Source organism: Solanum tuberosum, unplaced genomic scaffold, assembly GCF_000226075.1.
Source record: "Solanum tuberosum cultivar DM 1-3 516 R44 unplaced genomic scaffold, SolTub_3.0 scf00118, whole genome shotgun sequence".
Taxonomy (NCBI): domain Eukaryota; kingdom Viridiplantae; phylum Streptophyta; class Magnoliopsida; order Solanales; family Solanaceae; genus Solanum; species Solanum tuberosum.
Window position 1 is genome coordinate 413,439 of NW_006239043.1, and position 22,367 is coordinate 435,805.

At 32.3% G+C, this 22,367-nt stretch overlaps 2 protein-coding genes across 2 annotated transcripts; both read right to left on the minus strand.

Annotated features, from left to right (window-relative positions):
- Positions 1 to 5,003: 5,003 nt before the first annotated feature.
- On the minus strand, positions 5,004 to 7,574 carry LOC102602163 (uncharacterized). Its single transcript, XM_006350118.1, has 2 exons — positions 7,105 to 7,574; positions 5,004 to 5,662 (listed from the first exon to the last, which is right to left on the minus strand). Exons 1-2 carry the CDS (start codon positions 7,332 to 7,334, stop codon positions 5,194 to 5,196), a joined length of 699 nt encoding a protein of 232 aa, XP_006350180.1. The 5' UTR covers positions 7,335 to 7,574; the 3' UTR covers positions 5,004 to 5,193.
- Positions 7,575 to 9,749: 2,175 nt separating this feature from the next.
- LOC102602503 (pentatricopeptide repeat-containing protein At2g41720) lies at positions 9,750 to 21,892 on the minus strand. The gene is made up of 10 exons (XM_006350119.2): positions 21,408 to 21,892; positions 20,240 to 20,412; positions 19,564 to 19,669; positions 17,442 to 18,551; positions 17,264 to 17,369; positions 16,978 to 17,182; positions 12,433 to 12,565; positions 12,174 to 12,278; positions 10,784 to 10,904; positions 9,750 to 10,369 (listed from the first exon to the last, which is right to left on the minus strand). Exons 1-10 carry the CDS (start codon positions 21,795 to 21,797, stop codon positions 10,314 to 10,316), a joined length of 2,505 nt encoding a protein of 834 aa, XP_006350181.1. The 5' UTR covers positions 21,798 to 21,892; the 3' UTR covers positions 9,750 to 10,313.
- Between the last annotated feature and the right edge of the window lie 475 nt (positions 21,893 to 22,367).

The window sequence follows — 22,367 nt, forward strand, 5'->3', positions numbered from 1 at the left end:
CAAACACAAAAAAATCGCGCTCATATATATATATATATATATATATATATATTAATTTAAATATTTCAAGAATTAGGAGAAAAACTTTCATAATTCATCAAATCACAAAGACATGAAGTATGTAATTTTTTTATGTATAAAATATTTTCATTTGATTTTTTTTTAGTGTGATCGATGGTTGATAAAAGTTAAAACCATCAAAGATAATAATGAATTGTTAAGTAGTATTATATTATATTTTTTAATCAAAAGTCTCATATCCAAATTCTATAAATGAAATCATTTTTAGTACAAGTGTTTAACTATTAAAATGAATTTTTTTTATATAAATCTGAATTTATCGAACTTCAAATAAGATAAAAAGTCGGAAAAAATTATTGTAGGTGGATAATAAATATTAGGAAACCGCATCTTTCCATGTCAATATACTTGACTTTTTCCTTGCCATAAATATTTATTCAAGTCTAAAATTCAAACAAAATACTACTACTTTTATACATATTATACTTTGACAAATTAAATATTCTATTATCATTTCACGTTTAATTATACTAGAAATTTTATTTATAAAAATAATACCAATTAAATTTATATTTTATCTCTATGTCCAACCAAATTGTAAGATAAAATAAAATAAAAAGTTAAATGTCACATACATTAAATTTAAAAAAGAGAAGAAACATAATATAAAATTCAAAATAAGGAAAGTGGGAAGAAACCAACCTAATCTATGGCTGCTTTTGGACGTCATAATCAGTTTTGTTATATCATCATGACGCTTGTCTTTTTTTATTTTTGTTGCTGAAATTTGACTCGTCAATAATTTTTACGCTAGAAATATGAGATTTTTTATCGAATCTTTCTCGAAAATACTACATGAAAATTTATGTATTTAAAATAGTGATATATCAATCAACTTGTAATTATCTCAATTATTTTATCAGGTGCCTAGAGTTTCACTAAAAGAAACTGAGGTTGTGGTAGTTGTTGAATTTTCTACAAATACATGAACAACTTGTGTGAAACAATAGTAATGAAGTCAAAAGTTTTGAAGTATTCAAATTTTTTTATATAAATATATAAAGTAATAATATTTGACGTATATACATAATTATAATATTCCGATTAAGATGTTTAATTTATAATTTTTTAAGATTATAGCTCTGCCTCAATGTTGATTTTTACAAACGGCGATCCTATAGATATTCGATAACTATGTCCATTAAAATTTAACATTTTAATTTATTTAATTTTCCTTTTGTTGTTTGGATAAGAACAGCTTAAAATAATCTTCTATTGGTTCTCTTAAGAAGCTAAGATTATGATATAATTAATCATCCTAAATTTTCTGCAAATAAAATAATATACTATCATTTAATGCAAATCATATGTTATACATAGGAAAGTTCCAAAGGGATAATTGGTTGTTTTTTCAATCAAGAGGTGGACCAATTTGCAAATATTATATTTATATGATTATATTAACATTAGTTATTATTAATAGATACAACAACATATTGTAATGTACTAGGTGTAATCTCGTAAGTGTCATGAGATCTAACTTCTGAGAAAAGTAAATACGTAGATTTTATTCTTATCTCATGAAGATAAAAACATTATTTTTATAGACCCTTGAGTATGTTATTGTTGTTGTTACTAAAATATGGTTAGTGCCTAGATCAAAACAATGAGCGTTATATGGAGGTTTCCGAGCAGAGGTGCGAAGCAATTGAGATGTATATAGAATAGATGGTAGGGTTCTAAACCTCGCCTAGCACCGAAAGAGAAGGCCTTGTTCTGCAGGGTACGGCCTGGACAGTGGAAAAATAGAATAAGATTGAGTCTACCTAATTGGTTCGGACTAAGTAGATAGATCAAAGGAATGGAATCTAGGTGGCTCTTGTGCCACTTTTGATGGAAAAGCATTAGATCGATGGCCGGGGTAATTTCTTTCGTTTCAACGAATTGAAAGAATCAATGAAACATTGAACTATTCATGTAGTTGAGAGTCCTCACTATCCAAATTCGATAATACAAACTAATTAATTTTATAATATTAGATTGAAACGTGTGTAAATTGAATGACACGACAATAAAAGTATGTAGAATCATTTCTAATTTATTTGAAATTGAGACGCAATTATTACGGTGAAACCTAACTCGATGAAGAAAAGTTGGATGTAAGCAAATTTTGGCCATTGCTTTTATAGTAAGTGTATTATTAGTTGAAACTTGAAGCAAGAAGTTAATAATGGTGTGTTAAAAAAAGGTAGCAATCACATCAAATCATAGTACTACTAATTTATTTGGGACATTGTGTTCAATTTAATTGTTTGATTGCAAAATGAAACTATCACTTTTAGGTTATTCTAATTCAAATGGTTTGTGCAGTGGCCCCACTGGAGTTCAACATTGATATTTGAAAGAGAATAACACATCCCACCTACCCCAAGAAATTCTCATAAGAAAATTATTTGTACCAAAAGGGATGAAGGAAAAATGCTCGAGAATTCCTAAAAAAGTGTTAGCGAGGAGCCCATCTTTCTTGCAAAAGACATAGGGGGATACAATACAAGAGGAAAGCGAGGAAACATTCCTTTTTTGTCTTCTCTCCGCAGACAATATTTTCAAAGAGTCTTAGCAACTTAGATTTGTTCTACCACTATAAAATTGATTATGTGTGACCTATAGGTTACGGATTTGAGTCATGCAAGTAGTCAATAATATTTGCATTAGGATAGAGTGTCTATATCACATACCTTGGGGTGCGACCCTTCCCTAAAATCTCATATAAACGTGGGATGCTTTAAGGGGTAATAGGAACCCTGTAAAAATAAAGTGTTTATGAAGCTTCGAGTATAATTTTCCTAATAATAAAAATGGCAAGCATTTTAGTAGCTTGGTTTTACATCAAGCCATATGAAATAAACCAATTGTTCTCATCATCGGATGTGGCTCCTCTCCAGAAATGTTTGTGTCCAGTTTGTCCAGTATAGTGTTAATCTTATTACACTTGTAAATAATCAAATCTAAGGGCTAAAATGTGCTTAAAAAATACACCTCATAAATCACAGTTAAGCTAAGAGTTTTGTATTTCTTTCTTTCCGTATTGTGGGATTTCTTTCCGTTTAAAAGATTGTAAAGTACTAAATTTGATTTTAAAACTAAAATTTATATATTCAAAAGATACATACAAAAATATTATAAGTTGTAATTTTTCATATACATTTTAAAATATTAATAAAAGTTCATTAATTTGACTTTAAAAAAATGTAGCAATTTTTTTGAGATGGAGAGAATATATAATTTTAGTGAGTTCGGGAATTGGAGGTGGAAATTTATCAATTTTTGGAGACCTTACTCGAACAATTAAACAAAAAATCATGAAAATATTCTAAAAAGATTGGAAAATTTTGAATTAGATTTTTAAATTAAAATTTATATATTCAAAAGCTATACAAAAAGTATTATAATTTGTAATTTTTCTCATATCAAAATGATGAACGTATATATTTTAAAATTAAAACATATATATTTGAAAGTTATACATAAAGTATTATAATTTGTAATTTTCTCGTATCAAAGTAATGAACATAAATTTAAAATATTAGTAAAATTTCATATAATTTGACTCTCCAAAATAATACTTATAAGTATTTTAAGACGGAGAAAACATACGATTTAAACGAGTTTGGAATTTGGTAGTGAAAGTTTATCAATTTTTGAAGTCCTAAAAAACAATTTATATAATTAAACAAAAAAAACCATGAAATAATAAAAATTAGAAAACGAGAATTGGTCGAGAGGAAAAGGAAAAATCTAACTACACTGGACACAAACACTACCGGAGGGGAGCCGCATCCGTTCTCATCAATCATCATAATTGACATTATTAAAAAAGATGATTTACATTGTATCTATAGCATTAGCTAAAATTTACAGCTTTTTTTTTTTCACCAAGTTGAAGATGCATTGAAAAATAATACAAGTAGATGAAATATTGAGGCTGTTTCAATGATATTCCATCACTGGTGAGTGGTCCAAATGCAGGAAGGCTGTTGCTTCATCTACAATATTTGCTCTGCAAATTGGTTCATCGATAGTATATATCTTGTTGTAAGCTTTCGTGTACAAGTTCAAAAGACAACAAACAGAAATGAAGATGACTACTAAGCGTACAATAGATAATAGATTGTAACAAAAACAACAGATAAGAAGTTAAGAACAGAACAGTACTACTACAACAACAACTTATCAACACATTATTTGTTATAAAATCAGGCAAAGCTTTCCTTTTCCTCATCGACTTGTATAAGGTCAAAACCACCACTGTATTCACCTTAATTCCACACATTTTGGCAGCCAAATAAGGTAGAAATAGTAACAACATTAGAATGTAAGCTATCAAGTTCCATTTCACGCAGCACTTGGACAGCCTTGTCCAGAAGACCATTAGATCCATAACTCCATAAGCATCAATCAGTACATTATAACTAAGCAGATGCAGCATGTCGTTCAAGTATAAAAACAGTGTGGTTGGGTTGAGAATTAAGTCCAACACAAAAAACTACTCTGTTTCGCCAATTGCAGAAACACTTACATCAGTTAAAACGACAACTTATACATTTTTGACAGAAAAGTCAACAGCAACAAAAGATCCAAGTCTATAACCCCAGAACTCAGACCAGTAGAATCTATGGAGACATTGTGTCAAAGAACTGGTCTATAATAAGCACCATGGGGTTCACTCCAAATTCCACCGTTGATATTGGTGCCATACATGATAAGATATTCAACTGAAGACTATTATCAAATACAAGTATCGAACATAAGTGCAGTTACTAATCTAGGAACAAACGAAAAATAAAACGCAGCATATGTTGAACAGCCATCAAACAGTGATGAAAACAACTTAAGGTTTCTCAAGTATCGAAACACATATCCTACCAAGGGTCAAACAAAAGAAAATCCGAATCAAGTTCTCTAACGCCAGCAAGCAAAAGTGAATCAATAGTTCACTATCACACATATATACTTTAAGCAAAAAGCTAGACAGGAATCCCAACAATCAATGTAATCAATTGGCAGAAAACTTAACTATAGATTAAGCAGTTGTTAAAACAAAAGAGCAGTTAGGGCTGAGCACTAGTTTTTAAGGAAAAAAAAAAAAAACTAATCTTTCTATTCTTATCACTAAAGTTGAAGGCTTTGTAAAGATTGCATGATTAGTTGGTTCTCAACAGACATCCCCACAGCATCGCCATTCTTATGATCAACTTGAACGCGTCCACCTTGTGGAGATTGAATAATCTGCATCGCCTTATCGGAAAGTTGAAGGCTTTGTAAAGATTGCATAATTATCTGGTTCTCAACAGACATCCCCACAGCGTCGTCATTCTTATGATCAAGTTGAACGTGTCCGCCTTGTGGAGATTGAATAATCTGCATTGCCTTATCGGATTTCCCTTGATTGTTATTATTACTATTACCCCATTCTTGTTCCTTCGTCTTCATCATCATGGTTAATATCACATGTTTTCTCTCAACTTTGTTTGGGGGCAAATATTTTGATGAGAGATAATATTCTCTGATATGCCACTCACTCTTTCTCAATCTCTTTGATGGCTTGCGTCTACTGTTGTTGGTGTCATAGTAGTAGTACCTGTAAAAACAAACAGGAATTAGTCGAGGTACAGACCATGAATCCGAGCTAGTTTAGTCAACTATTTGACTGAGTTCAACTCTTAACTTTAAATACAACTAGAATGCAACTCGAGTATCCAAAACTCAACCAGAACCTCCGGGACACAAACCAAATATGCAAATTAATTATAAAACATGTTCTGAACCTATTGGAATCATCAAATCATTAGTCGAGGTGCGTGAAAGCTATGGAATCAGTCGAGTTGCAGATAGTTTAATCAACTAATATGACCGAGGTAACTCGATCAAATCATTAGTCAAGGTGCAGATAGTTTACTCAACTAATTTGACCAAGGTAACTCGGTCAAATCATTAGTCTAGGTGCATGAAAGCTATGTAATTGGTCAAGGTGTGGATAGTTTAATCAACTATTTGACCGAGGTAACTCTTAACTTTAATATAACTAGAATGCAACTCGAGCGTATGAAACTCATCTAAAACCTCTCGGATACAAACCAACTATGCAAATCAATTATAAAACATGTTATGGGCCTATTGGAATCATCAAATCATTAGTCGAGGTGCAAATAGTTTAATCAACTATTTGACCGAGGTAACTCTTAACTTTAATATAACTAGAATGCAACTCGAGGGTATGAAACTCATCTAAAACCTCTCGGATACAAACCAACTATGCAAATCAATTATAAAACATGTTATGGGCCTATTGGAATCATCAAATCATTAGTCGAGGTGCAAATAGTTTAATCAACTATTTGACCGAGGTAACTCTTAACTTTAATATAACTAGAATGCAACTCGAGGGTATGAAACTCATCTAAAACCTCTCGGATACAAACCAACTATGCAAATAAATTATAAAACATGTTATGGGCCTATTGGAATCATCAAATCATTAGTCGAGGTGCAAATAGTTTAATCAACTATTTGGGCAATGTAACTTTTTTTTTATGACCCTGGTGTCCAGGCCATCTTTCGCGCCCTTCCACCAGCAAGCAACAGGTACCAAGTAATAACTCTTAACTTTAATATAACTAGAATGCAACTCGAGGGTATGAAACTCATCTAAAACCTCTCGGATACAAACCAAATATGCAAATCAATAATAAAACATGTTATGGGCCTATCGGAATCATCAAATCATTAGTCAAGGTAATTAGTCGAGGTGCAAATAGTTTAATCAACTATTTGACCAATTTTATGACCATGGTGTCCTAGCCAGCTTTCACGCCTTCAACCAGCAACGGATACCAAGTAACTTTATGCAATTCGAGTGTATGAAACTCATCTGGAAACTCTGGAACACAAACCAAATATGCAAATCAATTACAAAACGTGTTCTGAACCAGTTGGAATCACCCAAATCACAAAAAAAAAAAGAAGTTCATGATCGATCATCGGGGAAGTAATCATCGATCCCAATAAGTTACTAATTCTTACCAAGAAATTTTGATGTTGCCAATGTGTTTATTGTTGGAATCAAAAATAGACTTAATTTTGGGATTAGGTTTCCAAAACCCCGGAGTATCTTTACTAATAAGCATTTTGCATTTCTCCTTGTTCTGAAAAGTGATTATACATCGTGTGTTCTTCGTCATCCCCTGAGTAGTTTCAAGAATTTGTAATGGACTGAACACTCTGATTCCGTAAACTTCATCCACATCCTCCATAACAGTATGCTTAAAGGCAAAAGGCTGCCTATTACGTATTTCACCAAATACTTCATCAACTTCTTGTCTGTTGCTTTCGAACAACCACCATCATCCGTTGCTTTCGAACTACCACTTTTCTCTATTGAAGAGAGATCGTAAAACTCCATTGAAGAGAGATTGAAAATGATGAATTAGAAGAAGAAGATATTTATTAGGTCTCTTTACTACAGTTCTTGTTAGGCAAAGGTAAACGTGTATTAGAACTATTTACTTTATGAGAACCCAACTAATTTCGATTCGGGTTATTTAAGGCCCCGTTCGGGAAAAACGCTCTCTTTCCATATTCGAAATTTGTATTAGATTCATTTTTCAAGAAATGTACTTTCATTTTTTTAATTTCATTTTTTTTTACAAAAACCATATTCTTAATGAATATACATTATATTTAATTAATATTCATATACATAATTTATAAACTAGATTCATATTGATTTAGGTTTAAAATAATCATATCATATATATATAAAAGAGAACCCTAGGCTTGCCTACGTGGCGCCACCACAAACAAGGATTCCTTTTTAATTTATTTATTTCCAAAATTAGCCTTCTCTTTCATGAAAAATTGTGACTGTTATTAAAAGTTGTGACTTTTATGAAAAATTGTGACTTTTATGAAGAGTTGCAATTTTTATGAAAAGTTAACTTTTATTAAAAGTTGTGACTTTTATGAAGAGTTGCGACTTTTATGAAATGTTGTAACCTTTATAAAAGGTTGTGACCTTTCCGAAGAGTTATGACTTCTCCAAAGAGTTGTGACCTTTTCGGTCAGGCACAATAAACATTTGTTCACACTACCATTTGTTGTCTATAAATAGAAGGGTTCCCTCTCATTTTAAAACAACGAAAATTCTGAATTTCTTCTTCTTCTGCACAATTAAATATTTGATTCTGAACTTCTTCTTCTTCTTCTTTTGCACAATTAAATATTTGTGTACTTTGTTCATGTTGAGTGACTCACTGACGCTATTGTTTTTGTATCATTACACCGGTGAATAAAATTGTTTCATCCTAAGAGGATCTATTTCTTTAAAACTCGGGTACTAGAGGGAAATGATTTCCTTAAGGAAACATTGTGCATTCAATGAGCTCGATTTTTCCTTTCTGTTTCATTCTATTGCTACAGATCCTGGTATTTTTTTTACAGTCACTAATTTATGCTTATGATATTAATTGTTGTTTTTTAGTGCATGTTTTAGACTCTGTTCTTTATGTTTCTGTAAAGTTATTGTTCTAAGTATTTGTTAGTATAGACTCTATGTAAATTCAACTACTGCAGATTCACAAATAACTTTTTACAGAATACATTTCTTTACAACATTCTCCAAAGATATATTTTCTTCTCCAAGAGATCAAGCCTATAAATTTATATGATTTTTTATTGTTGTCATAATAATGTTAATATTAACCGGAGTAAAAAAAAAAATAGAAACTCAAATGATAGAACTAAAACTAGCAATTAATTACAATTGTATGATACACTATAATGACTATCCTCTCGCACCAAAGTACTCTTTTGAACTTTTTCCCATTATCTCTTACTTCTCTTTCACCCTTTTCAAGGATCCTTAATGTTTTGTTCGCGAACAACTTCAATTCCCAAACACCATCATAACTATATTACATATGAAATTCAGATTTTTGAAGATTGCATTTTAATTTAAAACACATAATGACTACATATTACTTATTGGTATAGCATATGATTATGGAACCTTTGCTCTTGATAAACACATTAGTTATATATATACATATATAAAAAATATTTGATTTGAAAAGTAATTGATAGTGTTATACTAACGAAATTTGCAAAGAAGAAAATTGAGAAAAATATTTATTTTGACTCTCTAATTAAAGACACTATGTATCCATGCATATAGATGATAAAACTAAACTAACCATTGTAAATTTCTAAAGCAAATTAATGAATCTGTAAAATGAATTTATGTAAACTAGGAGAAAATAGTGTTATGATTTGTAATTTTGCTTTTTCTTTTAATAAAACAAATGATAAACTACAATTGAATAACCTCTATACTCTTGAAAATAGATTAATATAAAAATGCTATAACATCAAAATACAAGAAAGGTTCTATTCTAATAAATTTTAAAGAAAAATAAACTAACCGCGCCAAGCGCGGGCCCATTTACTAGTTATGATTATATATTAGCAATAACATTTATACCAAATACATTGTACACAAACAAAGTTATAATGGAAGAGGTGAAGTGATGTATATGAACGATAAGAGAGGGAAGGAAAAGGGGAGTTTTGTAATTCATTCAAATGGTAGGATTTCTTTTTTAGAGATTATGTTATCTTAAGTTGTGTAACTACGTAATTTTCTCTTTCTATTTTCCTCAAGGAGACGAAACTAGCACTATAATTCATGTAAGCATTAATGATTACTTCCACGGCTCATATCCGTGATCTATATGTAACACGATGATTCATCTCTAGAAATCAGATGAATCTAATAATACTGTGATAACAGATCAGAGGCAACTTAACAAAGCCATTTACATTCCATCTATAACAATAGCTAAAATTTACAGCTTTTCAGGAAGTTGAAGAAACCTCGAAAAATAAATATTAGCTGGAAAATATTGAGGTTGTGTCCATGATGTTCGATCACTCGTGTCCAAATGCAAGGAGGCAGTTGTGCATCTACAATATTTGGTCTGCAAATTGGTTCATCGACTGTATCTTGTTGTAACTAGTCGATGAAGGACTGTATGCTTGCATATACGATGTCAAAAGGCAACGAACAGAAATGTAGATGACTACAAAGCCATGATTGTTTTCCATCGGAGTAACCAAATCAGCATCCAAATGGCTTGCTTTTATTTGCTCGATCCAATGAAGGAATTGATTGAAACTGCAGCAGGTTGCTAACAAATATGCCCAAGTAGCTCGAGGCATTGGTAGGATGGCAACGATTATCTCCAAAGAAGCTCACTTGTTGTTTCATGTCCTGATTTCTTTCTCAAGGATTCTGTCAAATGAAAAGAAAATATGGAGATTCATTTTGTAAGTTTTGAGGGATTTAATCTTGGTCAAATACCTAGATTGCCCCTTAAACTTGACACGAACTTAGTCAGTGATCAGATAGACACTTGAACCTGACAGCAGTATGAACACTTTAGGTTGACAAGTGTCTATTTGGTCACTGACTTGAGCATCTATCTTATGAAACATGTCAAGTTTAAGGGGCTATCGAGGTACTAAGCGTTTAATCTTCAAAGATGTTCTTTTAAGTACTATCATCAGAAACAGGTACGTGTCAAGTTTAAGGGGCTATAGAGGTACTAAGTGTTTAATCTTCAAAGATGTTCTTTTAAGTACTATCATCAGAAGCAGGTAATCTCAAGGGAAGTGAATATTAACAAGTGTTCCAAACAAAGCTTACCAACTCTTTGTTTTATAACAGCAGCATTCTCGGTCCCTCCACTACGTTGAGCAAAGAAGAGTATATCGTCATACATATTACTTGATGGCTGAAGTCGTCCATCTTCCATCCACTCCAAAACCTGCATCAGAAGTTCACCAAATTGGTTTACTGATCAATGTTAGAAAAGATTGAGCACAAGGGTTTTCAAATCAATAAGAAGATGGATAGAAGAAAACATAGAATAACAGATTTTTCTGAATTTCGGCTAATCCATTCTTGCGTAGTAAAGTGCTTCTAATTCCTCTGCAATTGCTAGTATCTCACAGGTCTTTACCTTACCAAAAAAAAAAAAAAACATTTCACAGGTCTGGGAATTCAGCATTTTTCACTTTCCTTTCTTTCTGTTTTTTTATTGTGAAAGAAAGGTAAGGTAATAGAGTTTAGCACTCGTGGGTTCAAGGCTTCTCTCTTTAAATGCATAGGAAATCAACAGTTTTTTCTTTTTGTTTTCTCTACTCGAACAAATATAGCAAGTCTTACTTTGTTGGGTAACCATTCATCTGGGAATTAAAGATGATGGTATCAGAAGTAGAGTGAAGGGTTTTTTTTTTGGAGTAACTGGTAAAGTTGTTGTTGTCGCGTGACCAGGAAGTCACCGGTTCAAGCTATGGAAACAACCTCTTGCAAAAATGCAGGATAAGGCTGCGTACAACAGAATATTGTGGTCTGGCCCATCCCCGAACCCCACGCATAGTAGGAGCTTAGTGCACCGGACTGCCCTTTCTTTGGTACCAGAAGTAGAGTATGTCCTTTAAAATACAATATTCTACATCACCGTATTACTAGTCGTGCTGACAGAAACTAAGCAATTAATACACATTAATAGACTTCTGAGAAATGTGTTTGCTTCGAGCATCTTTTTCTAGATACCTTAGAGAAAGAAAGAGAGAGAGAGAGGAGAACAAGCTAATGCATCGTGTATTCTGTAAAACTCACAATGTAGAATTACACTCCCTCTATTTCAATTTGTTTGGCTTACTTTCTTATAGTCTGTTTCAAAAAAGAATGTCTCTTTCCCTTTTTGACATCTCTTTAAATTCCATCTTTCCACGTGTCATGTTTAAGACCACAAGATTAAAGGGCGTTTTGGTACAATCTACATATCTTTAGTTTAAGACCACAAGATTCAAAAGTCTTATTTACTTTTTTGAACTCCGTATCAAGTCAAAAGCAAACAAACAAATTGGAACAGAGAGAGTACTAGTTTTACTATATTTGAAGATTTAGACTTTTAGAGCCACTACGAATTATCCAAAAAAAGAGAGAGCAAAGAAAGCTCTAGGGCCACAACTAGAGGATGTCTTAATGGATAAACGAAAATATTTGCCAGAAGTTCTAAAGGTATTACCTCAATATATTTTCTCCAATTTCCAGAAGCCAAAAGATTTTTCAGCAGAACTGAATAGGTTGTTAAATTAACTTCTGTGCCTGATGTGACTACCTTATAGAAAAACTGCACAGGTGACAAAAGTGGAGGAAATGTGTCAAATATTGCCTTAAAATGCAAGATTGAAAATGTAATCTTACTGAAAGAAAGTACAAGGCTTGACTATACCGCATTGAATCGACATTTAAACTGAAAAAGTCACTGAGACGTTTACACTTACTTTTATCATGGTTTCAGTCTTTCCCGATTTGCCAATACTATGCAGAAGCTGGTTTAGCGTTCCAACAGACACATAAGGGAGTGAAGCCTCCATTGTTGTAGTAATTTCTGTAATCATCCTCCAATCTCGTAAGCTTCAAAAAAGTGTTAGCTTTATCATTATCGAGTAATGCCACACCAGAATATAGTCTAATAAATGGATATACTGGGCATGGACAATAAGCAGTGTTATCAAAAGTGAAAAGCACAAAAAAACACTAAGGTCCATTGGGGTTTTAAGTGCAAAGCACAAATAAAGCGTGGGCTTTAACGGAAAAAAAAAAGTGCAAATGGAGAAAAAATACAAATATTTTTTGTCCAAAACTAATCTATATCTATATTACCTTAAAAGCATGAACTCCTAATTTGAATGTTAAATTACTATAATATCCCTAATTTAGGTTGTGACTTTTTTGATGAGTTGTGACTTTTCTTATAAGTTGTGATTTTTTCAAAGGGTTGTGAGTTTTCGATGAGTTGTGACTCTTTTCAAAGGGTTGTGAGTTTTCGATGAGTTGTGACTCTTTTCAAAGGGTTGTGAGTTTTCGATGAGTTGTGACTCTTTTCAAAGGGTTGTGAGTTTTCGATGAGTTGTGACTCTTTTCAAAGGGTTGTGAGTTTTCGATGAGTTGTGACTCTTTTCAAAGGGTTGTGAGTTTTCGATGAGTTGTGACTCTTTTCAAAGGGTTGTGAGTTTTCGATGAGTTGTGACTCTTTTCAAAGGGTTGTGAGTTTTCGATGAGTTGTGACTCTTTTCAAAGGGTTGTGAGTTTTCGATGAGTTGTGACTCTTTTCAAAGGGTTGTGAGTTTTCGATGAGTTGTGACTCTTTTCAAAGGGTTGTGAGTTTTCGATGAGTTGTGACTCTTTTCAAAGGGTTGTGAGTTTTCGATGAGTTGTGACTCTTTTCAAAGGGTTGTGAGTTTTCGATGAGTTGTGACTCTTTTCAAAGGGTTGTGAGTTTTCGATGAGTTGTGACTTTTCCAAAGAGTTGTAACTTTTTCAATAAGTTGTGACTTTTCCAAAGGGATATGACTTCTCAGAAAGGTCATGACTTTTAAGATAAGACACAAAATACACTTGTTCATACTACCCTTGTTGATTATAAATAGAAGGGTTCCCTCTCATTTTTCAACCACAACTTTTTTTAATCTTCTACTCTTCTTCTGCTTCTTTTATTTTAAAAAATTTCGTGTGATTTATTATCGTTGAGTGAATTCGAAGCTCAGCGGAATATGAGGTACCACTTTTCTGATGAAGTACATTGTATAATCCTAAGAGGGTATATTCCTTAACCTCGAGTACTTGAGGAAAATAACTCTGATGATGTAATAATTAATTTTTTGCTTAGTATATACATTAGTATGTAATGTTCCAATATATGAAGTTAACATGATTCATTTCTTTTTTTTAACAATTTCTCTAGTGATGTAGATATATGCTTCTGAATATCTTTTTCCAAAATTATTAAACTTCTCAAGAGTTGGAGAATTGTCACGATTTGTTATTATGATACCCAAGATAAAATAATGTCTTTATTTATCAATGCTACTTGTGTGATTAAGATTGTCTAGAAGTTTGCTTCAAAATAGTTATTACTCCCTCTGTCCCAATTTATATGACTTACTTTCCTTTTTTAGTCAGTCCCAAAAAGAATGACACATTTCTATTTTTAAGTAACAATTTGCCTATAAAATGTCTTTTTTACCCTTAATGAAATGATTTATAACCACACAAATTTCTATCATTCATTTTGGACCACAAGTTTTAAAAGTCTTTCCATTTTTCTTAAAGTTTGTGCCAAATCAAAGTACATTATATAAAATGGGACGGAGGGAGTACTATTTAAACATTGCACTTTTGTTTTACTGATTTACTATTTCTTAATATTTTAGTATTTTCGACGAAGAAAGTTCATATGACTTGAAATAACGCCAGTTGAAGTTTGTATTAGTTTAATTTTTATTGTAGCCTAAATTCATTTGTTTTTGTTAACAATATTTCTTGTGATGTAGATATATGTTTCTGAATATCTTTTTCCAAAATTATTACACTTTTCAAGAGTTAGAGAATTGTCATGATTTGTTTTTTTGATGCTCAATAAAAAAGAATGACCTTATTTATTAATGCTACTTATGTGATTTATATTGGCAGGAAGTATGCTTTAAAATAGTTCTTTACTAATTTTTCAAAGGGTTGTGAGTTTTCGATGAGTTGTGACTTTTCCAAAGGAATATGACTTCTCGGAAAGGTCATGACTTTTAAGATAAGACACAAAATACATTTGTTCATACTACCCTTTGTTGACTATAAATAGAGAGGTTTCCTCTCATTTTTCAACCACAACTTTTTTTAATCTTCTACTCTTCTTCTGCTTATTTTATTTTAAAATATTTCGTGTGATTTATTGTCGTTGAGTGAGTTCAAAGTTCAGCAGAATATGAGGTACCACTATTCTGATGAAGTAAATTGTTCTATCCTAAGAGGGTATATTCCTTAACCTCGCGTACTTGAGGAAAATAATTCTGATAATTTAATAATTATTTTTTTGCTTAGTATATACATTAGTATGTAATTTTCCAATATATGAATTTAACATGATGTAGTCTAAATTCATTTTTTTTTAACTAATTTCTCTTGTGATGTAGATATATGTTTCTGAATATCTTTTTCCAAAATTATTACACTTTTTCAAGAGTTTAGAGAATTGTCATGATTTGTTTTTTTGATGCTCAATAAAAAGAATGACCTTATTTATTTAATGCTACTTATGTGATTTAGATTGTCAAGAAGTTTACTTCAAAATGGTTATTACTATATAAACATTGCCCTTTTGTTTTTACTAATTTATTATTTCTTAATATTTAAGTGATATAATAATTCTGATGATATAATAATTATTTTTTTGCTTAGTATATACATTAGTATGTAATGTTCCAATATATGAAGTTAACATGATGTAGTCTAAATTCATTTTTTTTTTAACAATTTCTCTTGTGATGTAGATACATATTTCTGAATATCTTTTCCCAAAATTATTAAACTTCTCAAGAGTTAGAGAATTGTCATGATTTGTTTGTTGATGCCCAAGACAAAAGGACTTTATTTATTAATGTTACTCAAGTGATTTAGATTGCTAGGAAGTTTGTTTCAAAATAGTTATTACTATATAAACATTGCCCTTTTGTTTTACTGATTTAATTTTCCTTAATATTCCAGTATTTTCGACAAACAAAGTTCATATGACTTGTAATACGCCAGTTGAAGTTTGTATTAGTTTAATTTTTATTGTAGTCTAAATTCATTTGTTTTTGTTAGCAAATTTTCTTGTGATGTAGATATATATCTCTGAATATCTTTTTCCAAAATTATTAAGCTTTTCAAGAGTTATAGAATTGTTATGATTTGTTTTTTTGATGCTCAATAAAAAAGAATTTATGTGATTTATATTGTCAGTAAGTATGCTTCAAAATATTTATTACTATGCAAATATTGCCCTTCTGTTTTACTAATTTACTATTTCTTAGTTTTTATCATTTCTTAATAGCTAATTTTTATGAGATAAATTGTGATATAATAATTCTGATGATATAATAATTATTTTTTTGCTTAGCATATACATTATTATGTAATGTTCTAATATATGAAGTAAACATGATGTAGTCTAAATTCATTTCTTTTTTTTTTACCAATTTCTCTTGTGATATAGATATATGCTTCTGAATATCTTTTCCAAAAATTATTTAACTTTTCAAGAGTTAGAGAATTCTCACCATTTATCTCATAAAAATTAGCTATTAAATAAATAATAAAAACTAGCTAATTATCAAACCTTATTATTCAAATCTTCGCTTAAATTTTATGAATTGATAATCACGTGCAACACACGTGTCAAAAAACTAGTAATAATATAAGCATGAACAGAAAATTTATGAAGAAAGAAATTGAAAAAGATTACGATAAAGCAAAATATCAAACTATTTAGTGTCGCCTCTTCAAGAGATACTCATTGGCAAGGAAAAGCACGTCTTAGAGCTTTGATGACAACACCAAAGTGCACATTAAGCAAACGTGAAGCGCTCAACATATTTTGCGCCTCACTTGAAGGCTTAAGCACGCCTTCGACAACACTGACAATAACTACAAGTATATCCTAGAAATGAAATAGGAAAATGACAGTCTGAACAGAAAAGAGCTTTATGCAGTCAATTGAATTGTTTTTTATAAAGGTTTGTAATACTTGCTGAAAATATTCTTTTTAACTTTTTCACTTTATTTCGTAGACTAGATGTCAATGTTTCCAATTTACATGATTTTGAGTGTAATGCTTGACCAATTATTTGATAATTACACCAATGCAAGCACTTAATTGCCAAAAATAGCAACTTCTTCCATGAATCCTAGGAAATACTACTATGCAGATGCACAAATTCCAAATGTTAACATTCTGTATATATCCAACCCCTCTGCATATACAGGAACATGCATTTTTTTAAATGAGGACTTACATGCTGCTGGCTGAGACCAATTCAAACAAAACAGCCTCAGTGAAAGGGATATTTCTCTCTCTCATAAAATCCGCCACAAGCAAAACTTTGTCAGGTTGGCATCCTCTATTAAAAGACCTCATGAGAGCTGAACAAGCAATAGCATCAGGGAGAACACCATTCAATTCCATTTCTTGAAATACTGCAAAAGCTTTTTCCCAATTCTCTGCAAGATAAAATTGTTCCTAGTTATATGGGTCAGTGCATGCAGCCAACATATCCCTATGAAGGGTACAGGAAGGTCTACCTCCAACACTATATGCATTTAGCATTGTTGTATAGGCAATGACATCAGGCTGAAAGCCTTCCATTTTCATCATCGAAAACATAGATTCTGATTTGGCAAGTTGACCCTGAGAATGAGGTAGGGAGCCTGGTCAGTTTATGTTTTGTACTCAGAAGAAAAGTTGAGTTCAAGTACTTGCCTGCTTAGTGTAAGCGCATATTGCAGAGGAACAGACCTCCTTCGTCAAAGGAATTTTCAGTGCTATCATCTCATCAAGAAATTCAAGAGCCTCTGAATAATTTGACATTCTACAGCAACCACTTATCAACACATTATATGTTACAGAATCAGGCATAACTTTCTTTTTCCTCATCAACTTGTATAGGGATAAAGCCTTTTCATATTCCCCAGCATTCAGATAACTCCCAAGAGCGGAGTTATAGGCGACTGTATTCAACTCAATTCCACGCATTTTGGCAGCCGTTAGGATGGAATCAATGTTCACTTTTTGACAACAACGGCCACTTGCAGCTAATAAGGTAGAAATAGTAACAACATTGGGCTGTAAGCCATCATGTTCCATTTCACGCAGCACTTGGACAGCCTTGTCCAGAAGACCATTAGATCCATAAGCATCAATCAGAACATTATAACTAACCAAATTTGGTTTCAGATTGTTCCTTTTCATCTGTTCAAATGTTTCCATGGCCCTTTCAGGCTGTTCTGATCTCCCATAAGCATTAAGTAAAGAGGTATAAGACACAACATCAGGCCGGGTGCCATTACTTTTCATCTTATCAAAGATTGATAAAGCTTCCTGAGCCATCCCACGTGAAGCATAAGCACCAACTAAGGTATTATATGAAACAATATTAGGTTTCAAACCTTCTGCAAGCATTGTGTTAAAAACAGCCTCGCAGTTTTTTATCTGACCAGAAACAGAATACATGTGCATGATAGTGGTAAATGTGACTATGTCAGGAATACATTCAGATCTTTTCTCTCTCATTGAGTTAAATATCTCAACAGCTTTCTGATATTGTTCAAGCTTTACAAGACAGTGTATCACAATATTAAGGGTCGTAGTGTCAGGACGGACTTTAGTTCCCTTCATTAGTTCAAAATAGGAAAGGGCTTTTGCGTACTGGGAACCATTTTTATAGGCAGATAAGACAATATTATGAGTCACCAGGTCAGGTCCAACTCCATTTTCAGTCATTTCCTTGCAAACTTTAAGAGCCTCTCTCCAATTTCCACTAGATCCACATGCATTGATCAAGTTGTTGTATGTTGATCGATTTGGTGGAATCTGCAGCAATTTCACAAGCAAATTTCTTCAGATAAATATGCCACATAAGAACATGAGCACACAAGGGCAGAGAGATCCAAAACAACAAAAAGTGAAAACTGAAAATACAAAACAAATAACACTGGATGGTCACTGCTAAAATCAATTTGATACATACATGCAGTTACAGCTAGCAAATTAGTTCTATACAGTAATTGAGCAAGCAGAAGGACTAAGACATATGTACATTTTCACAACCCAAAGGGAAATTGGGTGTACTTTTTGGCTTAGATGGTGAATGGCTCCGATAGCTTATTCCCAAGCAGTAATGTTTTTTTGATAATGGTAACTGAATTTCCAAACAGTAATGTCCCACAGCACCTTATGAGTTATCAGAGTAGAAGCAATGCAAAAGGGTATTGGTCCGGCTATCAAGCTGAAATTGTGGTCAACTATGTCCAGAAAGGTAGAGAGCTTGGAAGGATTAAGCTTTGAAAATGAATAACTGTGAGAATACACCGAGGTCCAACCATATTGAACTTGTGAAGGCTTAGTAAGTGAAAAGTTTGAGCTTGGACACAACCTGTTATCTATTAATAGGCGAGAACAGACTGCTATTGACTGCTTCACCTATCTATTCTGTTATGGCCAGCTTGGAGACATCAGAGAAAGACCACCAAGAAAGGGAAAATATAATCGATATTCCACAAATTATTAGCACTGATATAGCTCTCCCAATCACTCTACATCCATGAAAGTTGAAACAACAACCAAAGCCAGAAATTTTGACCAAAATTTAAATGAACTTATGTGGAAAATCAAGTTGGAGCAAGTTAAAGGGTATATTAGAAAAGCTAAAACATGGAAAAAGAGCATTGTGTCAACGAAAGCCTTATTAGAGCAACCAACAGAACTAACACCCGAAGAGTTTAGTATTTTATCTAAATGTCGAAACAAACTGAAAAGGAAATAAAAAGGAAAACACTCACATCAATACGCACAGATATTGTAATAAAGAGGAGTAAATACACACAGAAGCACGGAGCATGTCTTCCATGATATTCTTTGCCCAACGCCATTGACCAGCTTTACCATGTGCACTGATAAGGGCATTGTAGGTCTCAACATTAGGTTGGCACCTACAAAAATAACAGGCATCGTGAACATGTATAACCAAAAACACAAAAATAAAGGGCATGCAATGAATCTGACAGACATGATATCGATTAAAAGAGAAGAGTCTGACATACATGATTAGCAAGTACAAATTGGCGGAAATAGATAGAGTAAAGGCACAAATCAAATTAAGAAGAGTGCGACAAACTCATTGAATTCAACAAATATCAGAAAAAGACCTTACAAAAAAAGAAATAGATGTATAACATATATTCTAACTACCAAATAACGCATTGCAGATAACAAGAAGGCATGTAGCTACAAGAAACCTCTTACATTAGGGGAAAAAAGAGTAATTCCTTGTTTGGGGAAAACTATATGATACAATGAACAATTAAACTATAACTGCCATCACAATATAGGTTGTATCCCTGGCTTCTTGTTATGGAGTTGCCACATTTCATAACCATAGCATTGACATAAATTTGCAAAAAAATTTCATTTACATTAATTATGACGGAGTCTTTATCATGTCAATTTGGATTACAAATGAATCAAAGAAAAATTTGTTGAAAGTTAAAAGGAAAGAGTACCTCCACTTTTGCATCTCAAAAAACAAGCCACGTGCCTGATCAACCTGATTATGTCTAGCATGTAACCTGATCATCATGTTGTAGATATCACTTCTTGCACAATAATTCTTCTGATTTTTCATCCAATTGAAAACATGGATGCTATGTTCAATTGAACCCGTTTGAGTTATTTCCTACATCACGATATAACAAAGAAATTATCAAACTTTCAATGAGCCTACTCTTTCAGTATGCTTGTACACAGGAGTAGTCATTTCCAAACAGCACCAACAGAATACTATAGTTGCCAAAATACCACATCACCCTGAAACGTACATATAGCTAGGTGACATTTTTCAAAGAAAAAATAAAGTGCTTTTAAGAATCAATTACATGAAATGTTTATGATTCTCTTAAACATTGTCAAAAATGAATCTCAGTTATATGGATAGCATTCCATTCTAATCGTACATATGTATTCCTAGTAAATACTCTTTCAGTATGCTAGTCCAAAGGAGCAGTCTTTTTCCAAACAGCGCTAGAACACTATAGCTGACACATAAACATAGTGGCGGAGCTAGGAATTCAAATAAGGTGATTCAAAAAAAAGGTCTTATGCCAAGGGGATTTTTTTTTTTTTTGGTTTCCCACCCGGTGTCCAGTACCCACATTGGAGCCCGACTAAATCCAGATTCGTGACGGGAAGTCCCACATTGGGGGTAAAGCATGCCAAGGGGATTCAACAACTTACATATATGCCAAAAAAAATCACATTTCCCCTATTCACTTGCATAGTCTAATTTTTCAACAAAGGAGGTTTAATTGAACCCCGTTGTACCCCTCTATCTCCGTCCCTAAATAAACACACCACCCTGAAAACTTACATATAGCAAGATGACATTTTTCAAAGAAAAAATAGTACATTTGGTAATCAATTACATTAAAACATTATCTAAAACCAATCCGGGTCAGTTATACAAATCCTCTTTATCCATTTCCAATCCATTCAAATCATACCCATTTATTCCAACTAAATAATTGATCTTTTAAAACAACAACAGCTATACCTCAGTCCGAAACAAGTTGGAGTTGGCTATGTGAATCCTTATTTCGTGTACTCAAGCTCATTTCATATCAATCTTTTAAAACACCCAAAAAAGTTTCTTTTTCGTAAAAAAAAAAAACTCACCTTTATAAGAATGGGAAAGTTCTTTCTTGCAAAACGTCCAGCCCAACAATTCAAAACACCTTCAATATCATCCCAATGATTGATCTTCATAATCTTCTCCACCACTTCAGAAACACCCCAATCTTTCTGAAACCTATCCCCTTCAACCCGTAAACGTTGGTGTTTAGGCAAATCAGATTTTCGGAATCCATCAATTCTCACAGTTACTTTGTGTATCCCTTTGTCATAATCAACAGAAGCTTTCTTCTTCTCCTCAAAAGCAGCCTTGTTGTCATTCTTGGGTTTCTGCTGTTTTTGGGAGACTGTAATAGATGTCCTGACATGGGTTTTGAATTTGGGATTTGGGTGTTGTGGGATTGTGGAGATATGGGAGTTCTGTATGGTAGCCATGGAAGAAATCTTGGGGTTTGGGGGGTTTGTGTTGTTTGAGGATAAACCTTTTGTGAAAGATTTTGGGTGGAAAGTATCAACTTTTCATTTTTTTGTATCTTCCAAATACTCCATTTATATTAAACCGATTATTATATTTTTTTCTAATTAGATGTCTCAAATTTGAACAATCATGTTGAGAGCATTTTTTGCGAATTCGAATTTCGTTAAACTTAGATAGCGGTAAGTAATACTCCCTCTATCTAGATTTACTTGAGTATTATATTAAAAATTAATGTGCATGTTTTCTTATCAAGTTTGGAAAATCAAAAGATAATTTATTATTGATTTTTATTTTATTATAATTAAGTAGTATTTATTTTCCAATATTTAGGTCACTTATATAATCCAGGGTAATATAGTAATATTAGTATTATTTTATCAATTATTTTTGAAGGGATATGTCAAATAAAAAATAAACGAAGGTGTATTATGTAGCATTCAGAAGTGGCAAGTGGAAATAAGTATCTCATTCACTAAGATTAAGTAGTGTTAAATAGCATTAAGTTAAGTAGGATCAAATTTGTGAAG